The sequence below is a fragment of the Capra hircus genome, chromosome 6 (genome assembly GCF_001704415.2).
Source record: "Capra hircus breed San Clemente chromosome 6, ASM170441v1, whole genome shotgun sequence".
NCBI classification, from domain to species: Eukaryota; Metazoa; Chordata; class Mammalia; order Artiodactyla; family Bovidae; genus Capra; species Capra hircus.
This window is the reverse complement of record NC_030813.1, coordinates 88,876,412-88,888,297: the sequence shown is the minus strand read 5'-3', so window position 1 is coordinate 88,888,297 and position 11,886 is coordinate 88,876,412. Positions and strand designations below refer to the sequence as shown.

General features: G+C 42.6%; 1 protein-coding gene across 4 annotated transcripts in view; it reads left to right on the top strand.

The window, feature by feature from the left end:
• Positions 7,616–11,886, top strand: part of ANKRD17 (ankyrin repeat domain 17) — a 168,121-nt gene continuing 163,850 nt past the window's right edge. For all 4 annotated transcript variants that reach the window (XM_013964713.2, XM_018049565.1, XM_013964714.2 and 1 more), the window contains exon 1: positions 7,616–8,194. In XM_013964713.2, the coding sequence (XP_013820167.2) occupies positions 7,769–8,194 (426 nt within the window). In that variant the 5' untranslated portion in view covers positions 7,616–7,768. The remainder of the gene's footprint in view (positions 8,195–11,886) is intronic.

Sequence of the window (11,886 nt, the reverse complement as noted above, 5' to 3'; positions counted from 1 at the left end):
GTGTATTTCCATTTTGGCCTTTGTATCCAATATTATAAGCCAAGGAATGAGTTTAGGGATAATGCAGCTAGAATTTATCACTTGCCCCCACGTTGCATCTCAGGGAATGGCTACTCACAGTGGGACTAATTTGTCAACGATTGTCAGACAGGATGTACACAGCAAAATGCACGAGGTGATCAAGAATCAGGGCTTTTTTCAGGATTCCAGTTATATTTTTTACTGAGTTTTCAACTCTTTACCTCTGTTGCCCTACTTTAGCTCAGGACAGAGAATATAGGTTTTCCAAACCTGCAAGATGCAGGTTTATTTGACTCTCAATCGTATAGGTTTCTGAGTACAATCAAAAAGGGGATGTCTAAGAAATACACAATTGTTTCTCTGTCCTCAACGGGGACTGGTTCCAGGACCTGCCACAGACACCAAAATGTGCAGATGCTTGGGTCTAGTTGTCAGCCCTCTAGATCCGTGGATTCTAAATTTGTAGATTTAATCACATATGTGGAACTTGCCAATACTGAGGGCCAACTGTATTTATTTAAAAGGGTCAACTGTATTCTTTCTTCTGCATTCCTAACGCTAGCTTGAGCTGAAATGTATCCCTTTCTTGTACACACTCCAATAGAGTGTGCTAATGGACACACTCCAAAACCTGATGTTTTCCTACTAATGCCCCTAAAATGTTAACTTTGATGTAGATATTATCTAAGATCTAAATTTTAACAATTGCTTGCTGGCTGCAACACATTAAATATCAACAAACCTCCTAGCCAGGGCCAAGGAATCGTTATCAGAATGCAACCCACCCGGACTCACTAGTTTTACATTTCAGGGCATGTCAGTTGTTGACACTGGTACTATTTTATGCACTAGAAAGATTAAAAACCTAAACCTTGCCATGTTAAGATTTCTTACCCTTTTCCAGCTAAACAATCTGTTTTGAATTTCATGTCAATTTTGGATGCAAGTTTAGAGAATTCAAACTAACATATTATTAGGCTTTCTCTAAGATTTTATCCTGTTGCTGCAGGTAGGTCCTTCATTATCATGGCATTGTCAGATGGGTGTTTGGTCTCCCTGCTATCTAAATTCGGAGAAGGCAATGGCACCCCACTCCAGTACTCTTGCCTGGAAAATCCCATGGACGGAGGAGCCTGGTAGGCTGCAGTCCATGGGGTCGCTGAGGGTTGGATACGATTGAGCAACTTTACTTTCACTTTTCACTTTCATGCATTGGAGAAGGAAATGGCAACCCACTCCAGTGTTCTTGCCTGGAGAATCCCAGGGACGGGGGAGCCTGGTGGGCAGCCGTCTATGGGGTCACACAAAGTCAGACACGACTAAAGCGACTTAGCAGCAGCAGTATCTAAATTTGTTGCTCTAAGGTCTACCATTGATACAATTTGCACTCTAGTCTCTCAAAAAGTTATTGTTTTTTGTCTGCCCTTACTTTAGAATTTATGGGTGTGTCTTCTTAACAGGATGAATCCATGAACCCAGAGCCTCTGCCATGAGTTTCAATCACCCTGTACTGCAGCAAGCCTATGTAAAGCAACTGGGCTGGTGAATCCAATTTATATACCTCTTATGGAATTCTGTATCTCCTTTTCAGTTCACCAGTCAAGGAACATGCAGAAGTGGGAGTGGTTATCAATGCTGCCTGGCCCTCTGCTTAACATATTATGCTGCCATTTCTACTTGACTGAGGTTGCCTGCGTTGGGCCAAGTTCCAGGTGGGAAGCAGGGCCTAAGCCACAGGCTCCCTGCTTTTGAATTCTGAAGTCTTCCTGGCAGTATCTATCCCTTACCAATTAAGGTTTCAAGTCTGAGGAAAGAGCCAACGTGTCTCAATTCATGAGCATTTTCCCCCTCTTGCAATACCACTGAGGCTGTCTCTACTTTCTTGAAATGGTTTCTCAGACAGGTTCATGCCACTTAGCAACCAAAGGCAACAGATACTTTAAATTTTTGCTTAACTTCAGCCAGAGCGAGGTGCCTTGCTCAATAAAGCTAGCCAAAATGTGAAGTTGTCTCTGATTGCCTTCCTTTTGTTAACCTTCCCATTTCTAAACCAATCACCATGACTGAGGGATTAGGGTCCCCCCATTAGCTTGATTCACAGGCTCACCCCTCTGGTATGAGAGTTAAGACCAGGAAATGGATGGTTGCACATGGGGTAAGAAGGTTAGGTCTATCCTAGTAAGGACAAACTCTCAAATCTCAGTGGGTCACACAAAAGAATGCATATGAACTCTAACACAATAGGCAGACAGCTGCCTTCCAAGTGAAGATTCAGGAAACTAGAGTCCTTCCCACTTGTGACTTCACCATCTTTAACACATGGTTTCCAATACAAATGCTTTAAGTTGCTGGGGAATATGGAGATGCTCAAGGACTTTTCGTGTGCCATGTTTTATATACCAAAGATACAACAGGAGCACATCACTTACATTCCACTGGTTAGAACCTAACTCGCACATCTAATGGTAAGCCTAATTGCAAAGGAGGCTGGAAAATATAATTTAACTGTGTGCCCAGAAAAAGAATCTAGAACCTGTAAGAGCTCACTATTCTGATAACTAAATATCTACCATATTTTATCTCTCTTCCCACACAAAGAACACATCCTACCCCAATAAAGACAATCCAAAAGTTCTATTTAGTTACTAGGTCAGGCTTAAAGTCTAGTTTTTAGGTAATGTGCAGTCCTCCTCATAAGGTCTAGATGCAACCTATGAATTAAATGCGCAAGTTATCTCTAATATCACCCCAAGTTCCAGGGAACGATGTACAGTTTTGTTGTTGTTTGGTCACAAGGCCATGTCCAGCTCTTTACAACCCCATGGATTGCAGCATGCCAGGGTTCCATGTTCTTCACTAACTCCCGGAGTTTGTTCAGACTCATGTCTTTGAATCAGTGATGCCATCCAACCATCTCAACCTGTTACACCCTTCTCCTCCTGCCCTCAATCTTTCCCAGCATCAGGGTCTTTTCCAGTGAGTCAGCTCTTTGCATCAGGTGGTCAAAGTATTGGAACTTCAGCTTTAGCATCAGTCTTTTCAATGAATATTCAGGGTTGGTTTACTTTAGGATCAACTGGTTTGATCTCCTTGTAGTCCAAGGGACTCTCAAGAGTCTTCTCCAGCACCACAGTTCAAAAGCATCAATTCTTTGATGCTTCAAGCATCAAGAAGCATCAAAGCCTTCTTGATGGTCCAACTCTTACATCTGTACAAGACTACTGGAAAAACCATAGCTTTGCTCTTATACACAACTTTGATGGTAAAGTGATATCTCTGTTTTTTAATATGCTATCAAGGTTTGTCATAGCTTTTCTTCCAAGGAGCAAGCATCTTTTAATTTCATGACTGCAGTCACCATCTGCAGTGATTTTGGAGCCCAAGAAAATAAAATCTGCCAGTTTCCATTTTCCCCTCTTTTATTGGCCATGAAGTGATGGGACCAGATGCCATGATTGTAGTTTTTTGAATGTTGAGTTTTAAGCCAGCTTTTTCCCTCTCCTCCTTCACCTCCTCATCAAGAGGCTCTTTAGTTCCTCCCTGCTTTCTGCCATTAGAGTGGTATCATCTACATATATGGAGTTGTTGATATTTCTCCTGGCAATCTTGATTCCAACTGTGATTCATCCAGTCCAGCATTTCACATCATGTACTCCGCATATAAGTTAAATAAACAGGATGACGATATACAGCCTTAACCTACTTCTTTCCCAATTTTCAAACAGTCCATTGTTCTGTGTCCCATTGTAACTGTTGCTTCTTGACCTGCATATAGGTTTCTCAGGAATCAAGTTAGGTGGTCTAGTATTTCCATCTCTTTAAGTTTTCCACAGTTTGTTGTGATCTACACAGTTGTCTGATCACAACAAACTGTGGACCAAAATGTACAGTGGTAGACCAGAAAGTTACCAATTCTGGTAACCAGAATAAGCTCTCACTGGAAAAAGAGAAAACTGTGAGACACTAGGCAATACAGACACATAAAAAGGATGAAATATCGAGCAGCCGTTTTCTGATCCATCTCCCCTGAGAGTGGAGGAAATTTTGATGAGATCTCAACTTAGTTTCGGAGAGAAACATGTGCCCTCTGTCTTCTATATGGCCTGATATGGGCCTCTGAAATGTTCTTTGTCCATTATTCTCCATGGCCACATCCTATGTGAGTACTGGGGAGCTATAAGGCATTTATGTCCTATTTTCTTCTTATGCAAATTTGGGGTTGAACAGTTGCCTCGAGCGAATAAATATGAATTGGGTTCATGATTTGATTAGTGGTAAAATTCCTTCAAAAGTTTAGTCCTGTCATCTATTTGCTTCCAGTAACTACACCCAAAGTTCTTGCTTATGTAATTCTCAAAAATGATTTACTTCCATTTTCTTGCTCCCGTGTCAGTTTTGCAAGAACATCATCCCAGTTATCCTGAGACCATCTAAAATAATGGTCTTGGATGGAAAGGCCAAAGTCTTGATCTGATCTTTGTTCCAGGACTAAATCTTGACAGGACTGTACTCAAGGCCTCTTCTAGCTTCATATTTTACTCTTCAAGATCTAGAAAAACTGTTTTTCTAATCTTTCCAAATACTTTTGTGCATGTTCATTTCTGTAACTGTTTTCTGAGCTTATCTTACTAAAACTCAAAATACAGTATTACTTTGACTCTTTTCAACTATTTCCTCTGATTACTGGGTCACAATTTCAATAGGTAGATAACATGCTTTTCAATTATCATGGATAAGTTTAAACACCGCTTTTGCCACTGCAAAACATGGGTCTCCTTCCATTCTCTGATGCCAGTATCTCTAACATCTGCTGCATCATCACCAAGGCAATGTAACATATTTTAGGTTACTGTTTTAGCAGTACTCCACTTCCAATACCAATTTCTGGGTTAGTCACGATCATTCAAGCTCTGGAACATATAAATTCTCAAATCTCAATTTTCTCTTGTACAAGAAGTCCAAAAAAGGAGTGTTTCTAATTTGGAAGTATCTGTATTCCAAATAGTAATTTAGCCACCCATGATCTTTCTCTGGCTCTGGCATCTTCAACATACTCACTAGCTTCAGGTTGATGGAGAAAGAGTGAGGATGGAAGCGACTTCATTAAGCCTGGAAACGAGCACATCGATTCCACTTACATTTCACAGGCTAAAAGTCAATTACAAGACCACAACTAACTAAAGGGAAGTTGGGATAATTAGTCCAGCTGTATCTCCAAGAATAAATAAGTTTCATGAATGACTCTGCTACAAGGTTCTAAAAGGAAAAAAAAAATGCTAGATAAAAATAATAAAAAGTCACTCCAGAGGCTTTGTCCATTTCAGTAGGTTCAACCTTATTCTACTAGTTCCAATAAATTATTTCCTTATTATATAAAAGATAAGAATTCATTTTCTTCTAAATAATGGGATTACTTTAGAGTATTTTTGATAGTGATAGGTGCAGAAATTAGACTGCAGAGAGTTAATAAATGACATTCAGATAATAGAGACATTGAACGTAGAGTACTCTTTAAAGCTTGGTTGTGGAGGAAAGGAGATAGAGTGGAAGGACAATTGTAGAAGCCTGAAGACAGAAAAGATAAAAGGGAAATACGGGATTGGAACTAGAGGAAAGATGGACAATTCATTTTATGTAAGAGCAGGGAGTGTCTCATTCCACTGATATTGGAGGAAAGATTCAGAAGTATCTAAGTTTCTAGCATTTGGAAAACTGAAGGCATTTTTGTCTAATAGCATTGGCCTTCTAATTATATGTGGCTGGGATTTAAAGACTGCAAAAGTATTCTAGTGGGTAGGATGAAAAAGGTGCTTCAGAATATACAAGTAGGAGGGAGGAATCCACCTGAGGTTATGACCTAAATCTGTAGTGTTAAAATATACAATGTACTGGGCTTCCCTGGTGCTCAGAAGGTAAAGAAAACACCCGTAATGCGGGACATCTCGATCCCTGGGTTGGGAAGATCCCCTGGAGGAGGGCATGGCAACCCACTCCAGTATTCTCGCATGGAGAATCCCCATGGACAGAGGAGCCTGGTGGTCTACAGTCCATGGGGTCGCAAAGAGTCAGACACGACTGAGCACCTTAGCTGCACAATACTGTTCTGCGCTTAGCAACCACTGTAGAAGAGGTACAGGCAGAAGGTTAGCACTCTCTGTGTATTTACTATAACACTTATTTCACTGCAAAGCCCCTGGAAGCAGAGACTTAGATTTTAGAAACTATGCACATAGTAGGCACATGATGAATTTTTTTCTTGAATGAATCGATTCAGTCATTGCCAATTCTGCCATAGTACTCTGCAGACTACTGGCAACTGCCCACATTTCATATGGTATGCCAATGCTAAAAAGAAAAAAAAAAAGCTAAAAAAATTCAGGCACACTCAGCTAAACTTAGCAGTCTTAAAATGGCAACTATGTCAGCTGAGACATACTTTTTATCTTGTGCCAGTACATCTGTCTTTGATGTTTCCTTCATTTTCCTTATGCTGCTGTGCCCTTATTGAACCTGAAAGGGCTAATTGAGTTCAATAAGCTACGCTATTATTTCAAAAGTCCTGCAAGTTCTTCAGACATCCACAAATGAACTCACAACCCCTATCACAATATTCCTTCCAAGAGAAACACAGACAAGGATGATTACCTATGATGCTTACTTCACAGATAAAAGCCGAGGTGATGGAGTGGAAGGACTAAATTGGGGTCATTCACTAAAACGTCTGCAAAGTCAGGCACATATCCTGCTTCCTTCTCCTGTCTTCAGCCCTTTAGAGGAAACTTTAGAGTTGCAGTGATCTCAGACATCAACTAATCGAACTCCTTATGTTGGTAACACAAGTGTAAACTCAGGTTCAGGAAGTCTATGATCCAAGACTCAAACTGAGGCAAAAGGGGCTCTTTCCTTCATACTACGCCAGCTCTCAAGATCCAAAGCCCTAACTCACCATTTGGCGGTGGAAAAAATGGCCAGGAACGAAACTACGTACGGCAGTCCAGAACCAGGCCCCACCTCCCGGATCAGGCTGTCCGGGCCTCCTGCTAACAAAGCGTCTGGCCCGAGCTTCCGTACCCGCTCCCACCCGGCCCGGGCTGCTCCGCTCCAGTCCGCCCGCTCAGCCGCCCGCCCCATGCACCGCAGCACCGCCCGCTCGCGAAGGCCGGAGACCCGGCCCTCTAAGTCTCACTTTCGTCTTTCGGCCACCCGCGCGCCACCACTCAGGCGACGGCTGATGGCGTCACTTGTACTTCCGCCTGCGGCTGCGTTCTATACACCAGCGAGGAAGGAAGAAGGGAGGTCTGAAGGGTTGTGTGTGGGGGAAATAGCGAGGAAAGAGAAGCGATCCGGGTACTAGCGGGCGCTACGGCAATCACCGCGGCCCTCCTCTGTCCCCGCCGTCCCCCCCATCGGAAGTCGCCCTAGGCACACTTCCCCCGACTCTCGGTAGTCTCCCCTCTGCTGGATCTCCGGCCACCCGGGTCTCCCTCTTCGCTTCCCCCACCCCCCGCTTGCTCCCTCACGCTCCCTCCCTCTCCCTCCCTCCCATCGTCAGGCTCCCCGCCCTTAGTATCGCGAGACGAGGTGAGAGCTGGCGGAGCGGCGGCGGCGGCGGCGGCAGTAGAGGTGACCGAGGCGGTGGCGGCGGAGGCGGCACCGAGCGCTGTGTCGGCCCCGGTGCGGCCGAAGTCGCGGTAGAGCGTAGCCCCCACGCCCCTCCCCCGTCCGCGCCCTCCCTCTTTCCCCGGAGATGGAGAAGGCGACGGTTCCGGTGGCGGCGGCTGAGGGAGAAGGGAGCCCCCCGGCGGTGGCGGCGGTGGCGGGCCCCCCCGCGGCGGCGGCGGCGGCGGCGGCGGCGGCGGCAGCAGCAGCAGCAGCGGAGGTCGGCAGCGGCATTGGCGGCGGCAGCGGGGCTCGCTCGGCCTCGTCTCCTCGTGGGATGGTGCGAGTCTGCGATCTGCTCCTGAAGAAGAAGCCGCCGCAGCAGCAGCACCACAAGGCCAAGCGTAACCGGACTTGCCGACCCCCCAGCAGCAGCGAAAGCAGCAGCGACAGCGACAACAGCGGCGGCGGCGGAGGCGGCGGCGGCGGCGGCGGAGGCGGCGGCGGCGGCACCAGCAGCAACAACAGCGAGGAAGAAGAGGACGACGACGACGAGGAAGAAGAGGTTTCTGAGGCAAGGGCCTGCTTTCAAAGGAAGAAGGGAGGAAGGGAGTGTAAAGGGTCGGGGCCAAAGGTGGGAGGGGACTTGCGAGGGGACCGATTCCTGTGGGCTTGATCTGTCTTCGGGGCTGGGCTTTCCACCGCTCTCTTTCTTTCCCGGGCCGAAATCGTGAGGTGTGGACATGTGGGGGAGGGTAGCTGACACGTGGGGGTGGGAGGACCGCAGAGTCCACAGAGTTGCTGCACAGCACGTTACCCTGGCATGGTTCACACGGTTAAGGGTGGAAGGAATTGGTTAGATTGACTGTGTGCACACCCGGCGGGGTCGGCCTCAGGCCAGTAGGGCCCTGTTACTCCTGGGGCGGGGGCGGGACCAAAGCGGGAGGGGTAAGATAATAGGTAGGAGAGTCTCTTGGGGAAAGATTAAGAGGTTGGTAGATTTCTCCCACTAGTGTGGTGGAGGGGAGCAGTTTGAGGGGGAGGCAAGCTTGTAATGGACTGAGAGCTAAGTATTTGTGTATGTGAGAGACACGTGAGAAGCTGTACTTTTCCATACTGTTCTGCTGCAGGTTCCCACCCCACCCCCCTACCCCCCCCACCATAATTGTGGCTGCTGAAGTCACCTTCACGTACTCGATCTCTCAAAGATTTTGGATGAACTGATCTTATATCCATTTACATTAATATATGACTCAGTGGATGAAAAATGTATTTGATCCTTACATGTACATACTCATACATTTTCAAATGCTTCCTTGGTGAGGAAGAATTAAGCTAGGCCCTGTTGCTTTCCACAGAAATGTGGAGCAGCCTAAGAGGCTGCTTGGGAGCCAGGGTTGGTTGTGGTGAGTTGGAATAGGAAGAAGGCCTCTTGGTCTGTCCTAGTGATCTGGTTTCATAACTGTTTATAATTTTTCCTGGGTTCACAGACAGGCGGCGTTGCAGGCCCTCATTCTTCAAAGAAGGCATTTAACCAAAAGCTCAGTAAAACGTACCATACTGAGAACAAGCTAAGAGTTGGCCTTCCTAGTTAGCAGGTCTTTTGTAACTCTCTTGTCTGCTTCCTGAAATGGAAGCTAGAAAAATCTCGATCTGAAGAAAGAAGTTGTAACTTAAGGCAACAGAAGGAAAACCGCTTTTTAAAGGCTGATTATAAATTTAGTTATAAGAGAGAACAACTAAATTAAATAAAAGTACCACTTACCATTTATTCTTTTCCACAAACACAGCTTATTTTGATACAAGGCTGGGTTTTTTGAAAATCGCATTATTGGAACTTGGGTTCCCTAATTTCAAATAAAGAAATAACCTTTTGAAGAATTTGAGACTTGTCTATTAGTAGAAGACCAGATTCTCTTTTACCTCAAACTGAATGAAGTTATATCTGAGGAGATGCAATCGTTGAAGTATGCATACCAAAAAAATGGACACTTGCTACCATTTCATTTAGCCTACTGAATTCTAAGGGTAGGTTTGTACTGATAGATTTTTTATTGACCTAGTTGAATGTTCAGAATAGTGTGTAGCTCAACTTGCATATGATCCTTATTTCCAATAAAATCTGTTATGGTAGTTAGAACTCTTCAATTGCATTATTTTTACAGAGATGAGAAAACATTTTAGAAATAATCTCATCCAACCTTCTTATTTTAAAAATGAGGATAACGTTGTTGTTGTTATTTTTTTTTTTTAGAGGCAACTGACAGTGGTGATAGCAACAAAAGTGGAAATCAAAATTTTGTGATGATTCAGACCAGTATACTTTTCATGACAGTTTAGTCCCTGTATCCCCCTCCTGACCTCTTTCAAAAAAATAGGCAATCTGTTGCAAGCTAACACAGTCAAACAGCTTTTCAAAATACCCATGTTTTATTAAAATTTTAAATTCTCTAACAAAATGTCAAGCTCTGGTTTGGAACTTAATATCAAGTTGAGTGCAGTACTTACTGAAATATTATTCTTTAAACTTTACATATCTAGATAGTTCTGTCCATTGGAATTTGGCTTAATAAGCAAAACTTAGTAATTCGTTAAATCATGTAGAACAGGCTCAAGCTTATATAGGTGTGTTAGTTTTGTAAGTTGGGTTTGGTTTTCCTTGGAAGATAGTGATATATGTTGACTGATCAGTAAGAAAAGTGTTTTCTTTATTTTTAATATGCTTTATTCTGTATTCTGTCCAGCAGTATAAACAATGGGTTTGTCATTTGTTATGGAGATGAGTCAGGAAAAATAAGTGGAAGAAAGCACAACTATTAAAAATAAATCTATATAGGTACATGATGAAGGATAAGCAAACAGAAGTACAGTATGTCTCTGCACCTGCCTCCATCCTTGATTAGGTTTATTTATTTATCTGTACACTATAAGCTAAATGGATGAGTTGCACAGTGTTTTTTGTTTCACTACCATTTTATTGACATGTCAGCAGAACTTTAACTACAAAGTGAGGAAATCTTATGGCTAATAGTTGTACTTAAGTCCTTTCTCTAATTCATCCTGTTATTTGCTACACGATGAAAAATGTGGATTGCATCTTTGAGATTATCCTTCAGATACAAATCATCGAAAGGTTATAGTTTTGGGGTTATTTAACCTGAAAAAGTAGAGGATAATATAACAAAAATTATCTATGTTTACTTTGATGAAATGCTAGCTGGATATTTTGTATATTTGCTGAAAGAGGGAACATTGGAAGGAAAGGAGATTCAATTTAAATAAAAGCTTTATTTGAATGTTTAAGAAGAATCTAACTTTTTCTAAATGCTAGTGTAGGTTATTGAGAATTGGATTTTCTCTTCAGTGTTTCAGAATAGGATAACCATGTTGTAGATAATTTGTGCAACTTCAGATATTCCTTTACCCACCTCCCCAATCTGATGCAAAACCTTAGATCAAAATTGAAAATTATAAGAATTCTCTCAGCTTTCAGTGAGTGACTGACCAATATGGAAAATAGATGGAAATGTATTTCCTAACATGAAAACTCTGATGCACTTCTTTACTGACTACTGGATTAAATTAATTAAATAGTTTAACTTGAATAGTATATGAAAAAAATACTGAAATTGCAGGAGTTGATAACTCCATTTCAGAAACAACATTACATTCCGTTGAACCTATTTTTAAATGTAATTGAATGGCATCAGTGTTTGCTAAAGCAGAATTCAAAAGGGAAAAAGCTTGCTATTAAAGGTAGAACTCATGTTCAAAAGTAACATTTTTGTTAAAGATGCATAAAATTTAATACATTAGGAGTTGATCAGAATTCCATCTATATTTGGTAGGTAATTTGAGGTTTTAAATTTAAGTAACAAACCTAGTGAAGCTATTTCATACAAAGGGAGCCCAGTAAATAAGTTAGGACTTACTTATTCATTCACTTTTGAAAGGATTTGCAAGGCCGGGGAGCATCTGTTTATAGACAGACATCAAAGACGTAGGGTTGTTTCAGAAGTAGATTATGTTTCCTCAAGTTCAATTCCAAATCTTTTTTTTGTTGTTGTTGTTTCTTAGAAAAATGCCAAGTTCCTCTGTTGTTATGGTAGAATCCCAGATTAGCCCAGAGAAGCTTATCTGTTGCCCTATTTCACCTCTTAATTGACGAAGCAGTATTTGTAAATAAGATGGTAAGATCTTTGAGACAGTAATTCTGTCATAATTAATCTTGTATCCTATTCTGCTTGAGCATAGTACTTAATAAAA